Below are 12,272 nucleotides of genomic sequence, written 5' to 3'. Positions count from 1 at the left end.
CTTCTGTTGCCAAATTTTCCCTGAGGAGTTTTATTATGATGAAAGCATAAAGTGACTTAAAACAAGGAAAGATCACATCCCCAAATTTTGTGCACACATGCAGATTGCAGGAAACCTGAAAAAATATATGATCTTTCTTTCTACAGTTAATCACCTAGACTTTGCAGTTATAAACCTATGCCTTGACAAAATGTCATGCAGTTTTCCTCACTGCAACCTTCAACATCCTTCTTTTTTCAAGATCTGTAAGTTGTCTTAGATTATTTTAGCTGGTGATGATGGCATGGGCTTTATTTTATTCTTGTTAAATAAACAGTTTAGAATTTGGAGATTTTGGAATTTATTGAGGCTAAAAGTAGGTTCTTCATGGGCTTATTTTGAAGTCTTTTGAAATCAGTGGGAGTCTTTCCATGGAGTTTTGTACTAGCATCTGGCTATGAAAACTGCCTTCTCATCAGTGGGGCATAACATTTCTTTATAGCCTGTACAACAGATAACAGAATCTGCAATTCTCACTATATAATATATGAAAAAGTATTTTAAACAAGAAGTTACTAGAAAGTGTTTTTTTAAGTACTGCAAATTTGAAAGCATGATAATTCACACACACATCTTTTATGTCACAAGAATACAAGAACTGGATCAGAAAAGATACGCTAAAAATCTCTCATATTTGTAAAATACATGGCATTTTTGAATATAAGATGTAGTGATACGGTATGAAAGTTGTAACTGTAGTCACCAATGAAGACTTACAAGCAATTCCCAAGAAATATGTGGTTATCCCAAAGAAACATTTGCAAAGGCCTTATACTGGCGTTCACTATATTTTACTTCTGTGCACTTTTCACAGAGATATATGCAGGTAAAAGAATATAATGTATTTGCAGCCTGTTGCCAGAAAATGTCAGATTTAAGTTTGCCTGGACAAACTTGGCATGATCTTCTTTGATATGTGTACTATAATGAAATATTTAATTATATGCTCTATTAACTTTCCTCCTTGAGGTGGATGGTGCTCCCTTCATGAACAGAAAATCCATACCTTTATTTTCATGTTTCTGTGTAGAGGATTTTCCCTTCTTAAGACAGAGCATCCAAGACATCTATATAGAATTACTTGTATCTTCTGGTCTTTTCTACTGTACTCAGTACAATATGATCTAAGTCTGTTCTTATTACGCTGCAAAATAGGAAAGTGGTTTATTTTTTTTTTGAGAAACATACAAATGACATTTTCTCATACAGTAAACCACCAGGCAGATATGGAAGCTTCTGAGTCATATGTGTATACTCAACTATCTCACAGTGCTTAACTACTTGAGCTACTGTGTAGCCTTCATTTTTTTTTTTTTTATTTCTCTCACAATTGTTTCATTCTTCCTTCCTGTCCTGTCTGTCTAATTGGACATCCAAGTCTTTACAGAATTGGGTACACTGGTAGTTCTTTTTGGCCAGCTGTAAAATTGAATTAATGTGATTAAGCTGATACCATAGTGCAAGTCTGTGGCAGAGACAGGGATAAAATGTGGTTTATCGCAGGGCAAGTCTGTGGCAGAAGCAGGGATAAAATGTGTTTTTCTGTAGTGACATTTGGTGTCCTCAACCATAAGATTATTCTTTGTCCTCTTGCAAAACCTCCCCATTTATTATCTTCCAAGTTCTACAATTAATGAAGTACAGGTCATGCAGTACCACTGTCAGTCACAACACTATATTTATCCAACCTGGAAGCAGTTCCATCCTTGCAGTAATAAGAAATATGTCCTCAGAGAAGAATGAGTCTGTGATTCTTTTAATGAAGAATTGTATCATAGTACAGCTTACCATAAAGAAGATAGTTTTTTAAGGAAGCAATGAAGTTTCTCATTGCTGATTGCAAAAGTTGAATGGTTGTGTGCGGGAAAGAGTCACTCCATATCTTGCTCTTTATCTTATATCCTTCCTTAAACATTTCTCACTAGGGTGGATGCCACCCTAATCTAAAGGGGGAGGGAGTGGGGTGAAGTGAGGGGCTGTGCAAATGATTAGCTATGTGATGTGATTAAGGCTTTATTAAATCTTAGCTCCCTGTTTCACTATAAATCTATGGCTAGTTTTTGGTCATTTTTGGACATGAGATACAAGGCTTATTCAGTCTGTGATCTGACCTGGTATGGTTGTTCTTATAGCCTTATAAATGTATGAGGACAGAAACAAGGAACTGTTAAGGTGCAAGATTATAGGACTGTCACTGAATAACCAATAACTTGGGATTTTCTTTTTCAGTTTATCTTTCAGACTCAGTTCAGTCTAAATCCTTGGTCCAGTGTATGGTACTAAAAGGCTTCAAATAAAAACCCTAGTTGTAGAATATGTTCATCTCTCTTCTCCCAAAAGAATGTAATTTGTCCAAGTCATCCTTGATCTCTTCATCTCTGGGAGCTGGCCTTTTTGGCTTGATTTGCACTGGACAGCTGCCACAAATAAAGATATAAAAGTACTAAGTTCTTAATATTAAATTTCCAAGTTAAATTTCTCTTATCCTGACAATGCAAACAAGGTGAAGAAACTTACCAATTTGCCATTCAGTCCAGTAAGAAAAAAATGTACCCTGATCTCCAACCAAATGGCCACATAATCACTAAGTATAGGAGGCCCCCACATTTTTGGAAGACACTAATAGACTGTCAGTCAGTTCTCAGCTCTCTCCAGCTAACCAAGGGAAGTGGCTTAGCCCTACATTTTCTGGGCCTGCATTCTTCTCCCTTTTCTTTATTTCTGGACTTTCTTTCACAGAATCACAGAATCATCTTTCCTCTATTTCTGGAGTACAGAAAATCAATCTAACCACTTCCACAGCTCCTTCAGAAATTGCATGGATTAGGTCTCCATCTCTCTCCTAAATAAGAGTTGATATATTTTTTGTTTCTTGTTGGAGCTAATCACTGGTTGACACTACTTGCTAATCAACATTATTTGTGATCAGTCTCTTTTTTCCTATAGGTTCTTCCAAAATTGGATATGCCTCAGCCCTGCCTCTTTCATATGCAACTCTGCATTCTCTTTATTGTACATTGTGAAATTAATCTGCATATGTAAGGCTTACACAAAGTACCACTCATCCTAATTTAGGATGTAGGATGATATGAAAATCTATAAGTTTTCTACATAGCAGTGAATTTTTGTAAGATCATTTTGAAAACCATTTATAAGTGTTAAATCTGTGTCATTGTTATGTTTTAATAGTTTTTCCCTTTTGTTTTGATTTAAAACATAGGAAGCACTAACATTAATTGAGCAAGTTGAAGCTGAACAAAGTGCATTGTATCACAGTCTCAAAGAAGCTAAGAGCAGCAAGAATAAAAGCAGGACTCCTCCTCCTCCTCTATTACTTTCTAGATCACATTGCTCCATGACATTTAAACCAGCCCCATTCTCTTCAGATATTCAGGTAATGTTTTTCATGATGACTGTGTAAGAAATAACCTCACAATACACGATAGAGGAAAAGTTGTTTCAACAGTGCTATATCATCAGAGTTTTCTCTGTTGTTCTTGAGAAGACTGTGTTATTCTGACTTAAAAGTATTCTTTTTTTTCCCCTGTGAGTCAATTGTGACTTACTGTTTTGATCTTCATATTTGCATGAAACTTTCTTCATCTCATGCATCGTGTTCCCTGGTGCTTCTGTCATATAACACTTACTTATTCTACTTGTCAAAAGCTCATTCTCTTGCTTAGGGCCTGACATACTCCTAGTTACCCTCTGAAGAGATACAAGGCTATTGCATCATGTGAGTCAAGAAAATACCACACTGAAGCCTCTGTTAATCTGCCTTCTGTTGAACATGTAGAATCACAGAACTACTTCAATCATAAGGGATTTTAGGAGAGGTCTCTAGTCCAACCTTCTGCTCAAAGTAGGGTTGGCTATGAGATTAGACCAGGTTGCTCAGGGCAGTCAGTTCTGAGATCCTCCAAGGATGGAGACTGAACCGCTTCTCTGGGTAACCTGTTCCAACAGGGCAACCTGTTCATGGGGAAAACTTTTTTACTTATGTACAGTTGGAATCTCTCTTGCTTCAATTTTCATCCTTCTACCATGCACTACTGTGAAAAGCCTGGCTGCATCTTCACCACTTGCTTGCAGGCACTCAAGGGCTCCTGGTAGGTCCTCCGAGGCTACCTCTTCTCTGGGAAGAATAAGCCCAGCTCTCTCAACCTCTTCTTCCAGGGCTAGTGCTCCAGCTCCTGACCATCTTGGTGGGCCTCTGCTGTAATCACTCTAGTTGTTTAACATTTCTTGCTAGAATGCTGGGGGGCAGGAGGGAAACTGGCCATAGTATGTAAATATAGTCTAATGAGCGCTGAGCAAAGGGGCATGATGACGTTCCTCAATCTTCTAACTGTACGTCTGTTAATACAGTTCAAGATGCTTTTAGGCTGCTTTGCTGCCATGGCACACTGCTGGCTTTTGTTCAGTTTGCTGTCTAACATGACCCCCAGATCCTTTTAGTGCTGGTCCCCATCCCATCAGTCCCTGGCCTATATCCTTGCAAGGGATTCATTCTTCCCAGTGCAAGACTTTGCATTTGTCCTTGTTAAATTTCATGAGGTTCCTCTTGGCCCGTTCGTCTGGGCTCTTTAGGTCCCTCTGAATAACACTACTGCCCTCAATGATATCAACTGTTTTCCCTCAATGGGGCATCATCTGCAAACCTGGTGAGTGTGTGCTCACTTTTTTCCTCATGTCATTGCTAAAGATATTAACACAGGTCCCAGGATAGTCCCCTGCAGTGCTTGACTTGTTACCATCCTCCAGGTAGAGTATGAACCATCAACAACTACTCTCTGATTCTGACATTCCAATCATTGTTTCACCCCTTTATCTGTTCACACCCCCATACTATGTCATCCTAACTTGGATATAAGAACACCGGAAGACAGCATTAAAAAGAGTGCCTTGCTGAGGTTGAGGTAAATGGCATCTACTCCTCTCCCCAACTCTGCAAATCAGGTAATTTTGTCACAGAGGCCAACCACGGTGGTCAGCCATGATTTGCCCTTTGTAAATCCATGCTGACTGTTCCAAATTGCCTTATTCTCCTTCATACGTCCTGAAAGGGTTCAAACAGGCTGAAGTATGAAAAATTCACTAGCTGCAGTTTTCTTGAGAGAGAAATGTTCATAGTGATTTTGCAAGCTTCTTCAAAATAACGATGTGTATAAAACCAGTAGAAACTCAAACCTTATTAATAGCGGTAAGAACGTTTCTGTGAGCAGTTGTTTTATAACTTGCAGTTTTATTGCAGTTTAATTAGTGAATTTCAAAGAAATTAATTAGGGAAAAGTTCTTTTTTATCCCTAATGAACATAAAATAAAAAAAAATAATTCTTTAAAGCCTGGTAGTTCATCTGTTTAGTAAGTGTCAATACTTCATTTTCGATACAGGGGCGTGAGTGTAACATATTAGGCCACTAGATGGCGCAAGGTGATTAGTAGTGTTTGAGCCCAGAAATTCTAGAAAAACTTTTTTCATAAAGATACACAGAGCTGTTGAGCAGACGTGAAGGGTATTTTTATGAAGAACTTATTAACTGGAAACGGATATTTAGGATTTAATTAGACATATCTATTTCTTTTAATAGAAGTCAAAGTACTCTAAAATTTCCTGATCTTAAAGTTGCTCATTTGCTGAAAATAATCTCCTCTATTTCACTATCTCCTTCTGAAAAACAGTCAGGATTCACTGGAAGACAAATCATGTGCATTACAAGAAAAATGAACATTTTAGCTGTACAGAGTTTGTATATGTTGAAAAATAACTTCATCTGTCAAACCTGAGGTCTGTTTAAATGTCTACGGAAAGTAAATAGACATAGTACATTTTTTAGCAGAAGAAGTTTAATGCAAGAGAACTTAATCAGATGCATAACTTACTGAAATCCATCTGCCCAGTTCTGCAGAGATTAAATCAAAATTAGTTTCCATGTCTGATCTCACTGAACACTACTGAGCACTGATCCAGGAATACATGCTCAAATTCTTCCTTTGTTAAAGATATTGAAAAGTTTAGATGATATGCCCAATGAGATAATCAGCAGCTCGATGACATTAAAAAAAACATTGATTTCAATAGGAACTAAGAACATGGCTTGCTTAGAAAATACTACTGCATTACTTCATATCTGCATTTCTGTTGTCTGCTTTTAAGAATCTGTCCTCAGGTAGAATCAGAACCTGATGTCAACTTTAGAAAAATGTCATTGCAAGGATCAAATAACAGATCTAGATGACTTTAAATCTACAGGATGACATACTGAGTTTATCTTTGAGATAGAGTTGAGGTATAGGGTAGCTCAAGGTAGGAGACAGTATAATGGAGAGTCATTTGCTTTTATTGCCTTTGCAGTATATCTAGTTCTCCACCTAAATTAATTAATAAGCGTTTCTAGTGCAGTTAGACTATACATTATCACTTAAGGGTTTTTTTTCAGAGACTGTTTTCACAAAATTAGTACATTCAACATTAGGCAAAAGTTGGAAATACTATTATGTATCAACTCATTTTGTTCTCATTTTCTTCAAAGGTTTCATGGTACAGTATTTTGGGCTCTGTAGCAGGAGGAAGAAATATGAAAATAAGGTTAAATAACAATAAACTTCCAAATGCAGGAGAAGAGGTAAGAAAGAGGTAAAACTCCTTTAGGTCATTCTCGCTTCCTCTAAAAAACCCCAACTTTCTAAGTGTATACACCTGACATCTTTCTTTAATCAAGTAACTGGCCAAACCTTTGACAAACATTTTGATCTTTATTTTAAACAACTGAAATCTTGCTAGGCTGAAGGCATACAAAAAACCAAAGAAAGTTCTAGGAACGTTTTTTGAATAATGAATTAAATTATTCAAAAGCTTCATGTTAGACAAGTCTCTGTCCTTTCTGTTATAACTCTGTTTTTTGAGCGACATCTAAGAAAAATAAAATGAAAAGAAAGTATATGATGTATGTATAGAGTGTGGCCCAGAATGTGGCCCAGATTCAGGAAAAGAGAAATTCTAAACAGAAGTATAAAATTTAATATTTTTCTTAATTGTGTAACTTCTATCAGCTATTTCTCCTTAACAAGACCTTACCTTACTTAATTCTGGCAACATGATAATATAACTCCTCCAATAACCTTCATGTTCAGACATGATTGACTTCTACGCTCATGGTCTTTCTCTTTTATGTTGTGAACATGTGGTGTGACAAATCATCCCACACATCTTTGGTTACTTATGATTGATCAAGTGACTGTGCCAGTACTCTTCTATATTATTTCTTCATTACAATTTGACATTTTATTTTCTGAATTTGTTTGGGTTTTTTGTATTGTGTTAATGGTTTTTTTCTTTGGATAACCCTCTGGTGTTCCTGCACAGTCTGAGTTCTGTTTTTCACTCACTTATGCATGCTGCTGCATTGTCCACCTGAATGACAACTGTGATCCATCCAAAAGGGGCAAAAAAACCTTCAGCATGTCCTCTTCAGCAAATTTTACTGTAGTCACAGACCTGAGTGATCATTTTTGTATCTGGAAATCTTCATGAAGAGTTCTGTTCTTTGCAGGGCAGGTCTCTGTTTTGCATTGTGACAGAAGAATGATCTCAACATCTTTTACCCAATGTTTCAAGCTTTCCTGGTTTTGTGAGCAAGCTTTATACTAACACTGATAGACTTGTCTTTGGTGATGGAGAGGAGATCTTTCCCTTTGAGCCTGTTCCCCCCATCTCCTCCCCAAAAGCAACAGTGTATGTAGCTACTTGCAATAGAGGCTTTAATGTTATTTTTGATATTCTTATTATCAAATCCAGAGAATCAAGCTTCCTGCAATGTCCAGTGAGCTAGTTTCAATATACTAGCCTGCTCCAGGTAAATTAAGTATTTAATTGGAGACTTTCACCCCACTGCTAGCTGTTCTTTCTGTGATCTTCCTGCAATCCATCCAAGCCACTGAGTGTCTTAGCTCTGGCAGGCACTGGAGGTGTACAGACCTGAGGTTAACCATATGCCTCAGCAATGGAACTTCTGGTTGCATTAGTATGCTTGTGCAAAATACTGACTTGCAGACAAAGTCACTATCTACCTGCTCCATGGAAAAGGTTTAGAATTCTTCATGGTGGAATGATCTATCAACTTATCAACATGAGAAAAGCTTGCTCTAAAGGGATACTACAGACTATCTTACACTAATTTCTGGTCTGCTGGTTCAGGATTCAGCTCCAGCATCTGAAGGGGTTTCTGTTGTTCAGAGGTCTCTTTATGAAGGCCAGAACGTATTTAAGTACGAGCACTGTGTTGATGCTACATTATGATGATCTCATTTCTCGTGTTGTGCTTCAGTCATGTTTCAGTTTTTTGTTTTTTCAAGACCCTAACAGTTTCACAGAATCACAGAATCATTCATGTTGGAAAAGACCCTTGGGCTCATCAAGTCCAACCATCAGCCCTTCTCTACAAAGTTCTCCTCTACACCGTATTCCCCAACATCTCATCTAAACGACCCTTAAACACATCCAGGGATGGTGACTCTACCACCTCCCTGGGCAGCCTATTCCACTGTCTGACCACTCTTTCTGTGAAAATTTTTTTTCTAATGTCCAGTCTAAACCACCACTGTTGCAGTTTAAAGCCATTCCCTCTTGTTCTATCACTAATTACCTGTGAGAAGAGACCAGCACCAACCTCTCTACAATGTCCTTTCAGGTAGTTGTAGAGAGTGATGAGGTCTCCCCTCAGCCTTCTCTTCCTCAAACTAAACAGTCCCAGCTCCTTCAATCACTCCTCATAGGATTTGTTCTCCAGGCCCTTCACCAGCTTTGTTGCCCTCCCCTGCACTTGCTCCAGCACCTCGATATCTCTCTCGTATTGAGGTGCCCAAAACTGGACACAATACTCCAGGTGTGGCCTCACCAGTGCAGAGTACAGGGGGACTATCACCTCCCTACTTCTGCTGGTCACACTATTTCTAATACAAGCCAGGATGCCGTTGGCTTTCTTGGCCACCTGGGCACACTGCTGGCTCACGTTCAGCTGCTTGTCAATTAGAACCCCCAGATTCTTTTCTTCCAGACAGCTCTCCAGCCACACCTCCCCAAGCCTGTAGCTTGGGGTTGTTGTGGCCCAAGTGCAGGACTTGGCACTTGGCCTTGTTGAAGCTCATCCTGTTGACGTTGGCCCACCGATCCAATCTATCCAAGTCTCTCTGTAGTGCCTCCCTACCCTCATGCAGATTGACATTCCTGCTTAACTTGGTGTCATCTGTGAACTTTCCTTTGTGTAAGTTGTCCTGTTATGGAGGGGAAGGTAGAAAAGCCTGTTAGGAGTGAGCCATGATGTTAAAGTGCAGGTGGATAATTACTGAAGGGAAAATGAAGAGAAGATCTTGAAAATATGTTTTTTGTTTCACAAACTCCAAAGTCCTGTTAATGGTACTGAGAGGACCTGAGACATCCTCTGCCCATATCTAATGCATGCATGTGACCTGTATGGAGGAGAGCGATATGCTCTTTCCTTGGAAGCACAGCTTAGGGCTAGAACGTTTCCAGCAAGCATGCACACTCACAGTGTGAATGTGTAAATGGAAAAAAAGTCTTAGAGAAACTCCAGGTCCCAGTACTTAGCTGTTCTTTTAGGTTATGTGCTCTGTTAACTCAACTGCATTCCAGAGAAAACTGATACTGTTTTCCCCTGTCATTTAATTGTTTTTGCATTGTCCTCAAGAACCTAATATTACATGGAAACTTGACACATCTGTTAATCTAGGTGGTACTTTGACTGTATTCAAGATCATTAACTAATTTATTTAACAATAAAAGTTTAGCATCTGAGATTTGGTTTTGATATGTACAGTGGGTGTAACTAGAAAATATTTTTATTGATAGGTACCAGCTGATGGGAAAAGCCTTTTGGAAATACAAGGCTTAGATCCCAATGAGAATTACATATTTGCAGTTGCAGCATATTCTTCTGATGGAAAACTTATTGGTGATGCCATTGGAGAAACAACTAAGCCAATCCTTGCTTATCCACCTCTTTCCACTACTACTGTTCGAGCCTATCTAACTGAGGTAGGGTTAGAGTCTTTGATAATAAACACATACTTTTATTTGGTTGCAATTACTTGTTTTCACTGGTAGCTCTAAAACTTTTTCTGGCAAAAACTCAAGACTTTCTTGCCAAAAACTTGATAAGCACAAATCACAATTTTAACATAACAAATGGTATATTTGAGTAACTTAATTAAAAATTATTCAGAATTCCAGTTTAAGGGGAAAGATGTCTCTCAGCTAGTTTTCTTATCCCTGTTTCTGTTTTTCAGTCTTCATTTAACAACTTCTTTTTATGATTTTTTTTTTCATTTTTGTGATTGAGACCAAGTGCTAGAAAACATCTTATTAGTCAGTATAGTATGGGATGAAAAATGTGATTGAAGCTACCCTGTATCAAATCCAACCATTTTCATATTGAAATTATTTTTGTAGTATCTTGTGGAGGACCAGAAAGGCTCTGTCAGACCTTTATCATAACTTTCTGTATTCTTAATAAAGAAAATTTAAAACAGATTGTGACATGGAGAAAAACGACATTGTTGAGCCCTATAGATCAGATCATGGGGAACAATTAGAAGATTTCCTAAAATCTTCCAGAGTAAGAGGTATCTACATGAATTTATGCCTACTTGTGTGGCTCCGTTTACATCCCATTATCCAGAGCAGCAGGGCATTCTGCAGTATTAGCAAAAGTAAAATGAATCTAGGTGAAATAATATGCCTTCAAAACTGCAGCACAGTACCTGTGAAGTATTCCACAGGGGGCTGTTAGATCCTTGGTTAACAGTCAAGAAACTCTTTTGCCTTCTCTGATTCTAATTCTGAAGGCAAACTAATATTAGTAGAATCAGATTGCTACTACATGTGTTTTATTCAAGTATGTCAGAATATTCTTTCAGAAATCATAAATTTACATGTTGGGGGGAGTTTTAAATTATCTTTATACTATAATCATATTTGGCTTGGTTATTTGACAAACATGGAAACTTGGTCAATTTTTTTTTTTTTTTTTTTTTTTTGTAGATAGCCTATCAGACTGACAATTATACATTAGCCAGAGAAGCATTTTTGCCAATGTGGGATTATTTTGTTTCAAATTCTTCTCCACTGCCTGCCAATGCAGCTGTTATTTCTGCAAGTAGTTATTTGACTATATCTGAAAACAGGTAACTGGTGAAAACAAAATTAAAATAATAGTTAATTATAGGTGTGCATGTTTTATTTTAAAGAGTACCAGGTTGTGAAATTTTGTTGCAATATAAAAAACATTTGGGAAAAAAAAGATTTGAAATGTGTTATACAATTACCGTGTTTTATAATTAGTAGAGGATTTTTGCTAGTTATGGAACTGCTAGCACTTACACACCTAATTCTTTATAATGATTGTTTTCTTAGGATAATTGGGAAACATAAAGTGGCTATTAATTCTGTGTGATGCATTTTCATATGTGTGTAATATGCACTAGGTTCTTGACTTTCCAGCTAAGGGAGCAGTAGAGTTCAGAAACTGTGAAAATTTTGTTAAAAGCACCACCTAAAATGTTACCCATTGCCTGCTAATTTTGTTTTGGGGTGGCTATATAATCTGCCAATAGTATTTGAGTATATATAAAGTACTTTAGAAGAGATATTTAAATTTAATTCATTTATACATAAATTTCAAATGTTCAACCATAATACAGGTTTTTCATGATGACAGCCCAGCTAGAAATTTTGCGATTACATTCACTGAAATTCAATAGATCAAATGCAAAACTAATCAAAACTTAATTAATCTCCAGATAAAATAATCTTGTATAAAATAATAGATATGAAATACTATAATAAAAAAAAGTTTTAAATGTTATTTGACTGCTTATAATTTGATAATGAATTAACATCTGATATAACTGAACACAAAGCATCATCTTCACTTGCGTGGAATTCTTTTAGACTAATTCTGTCATTAGGAAAGTTTTGGCAAACTTGCGGAGGAAGTATGAAAATTTTTTCCAGCATATCTGTTTCAGTTTGACAGTCTGGTTTAGTCTTGAAACCATAATGACAAGAAACAACCTTATTGCAGCTGTGTTATCTAAACATTTCAAGAATTAAAGAAGAAATAAAGATCTTTGTTTCAAGAAATTGATATTAGGGGGATTTCCTAAAAGTTTTGTTTCCATTTCCACTTTACAGATGGAATAACCGGTAATCAGCT

General features: G+C 37.1%; 1 protein-coding gene across 1 annotated transcript in view; it reads left to right on the top strand.

The window, feature by feature from the left end:
* The window catches only part of CFAP54 (cilia and flagella associated protein 54), a 127,163-nt gene that overhangs the window by 32,604 nt on the left and 82,287 nt on the right, over nucleotides 1-12,272 (top strand). Inside the window, exons 21-24 of the mRNA XM_074825411.1 lie at nucleotides 3,260-3,433; nucleotides 6,573-6,665; nucleotides 9,908-10,093; nucleotides 11,099-11,241. Of these exons, the coding sequence (XP_074681512.1) occupies nucleotides 3,260-3,433; nucleotides 6,573-6,665; nucleotides 9,908-10,093; nucleotides 11,099-11,241 (596 nt within the window). The remainder of the gene's footprint in view (nucleotides 1-3,259; nucleotides 3,434-6,572; nucleotides 6,666-9,907; nucleotides 10,094-11,098; nucleotides 11,242-12,272) is intronic.

This window comes from Strix aluco, chromosome 5 (assembly GCF_031877795.1).
Source record: "Strix aluco isolate bStrAlu1 chromosome 5, bStrAlu1.hap1, whole genome shotgun sequence".
NCBI classification, from domain to species: Eukaryota; Metazoa; Chordata; class Aves; order Strigiformes; family Strigidae; genus Strix; species Strix aluco.
Note: the sequence above shows the minus strand (reverse complement) of the source record. Positions and strands in the feature narration are given on the sequence as shown.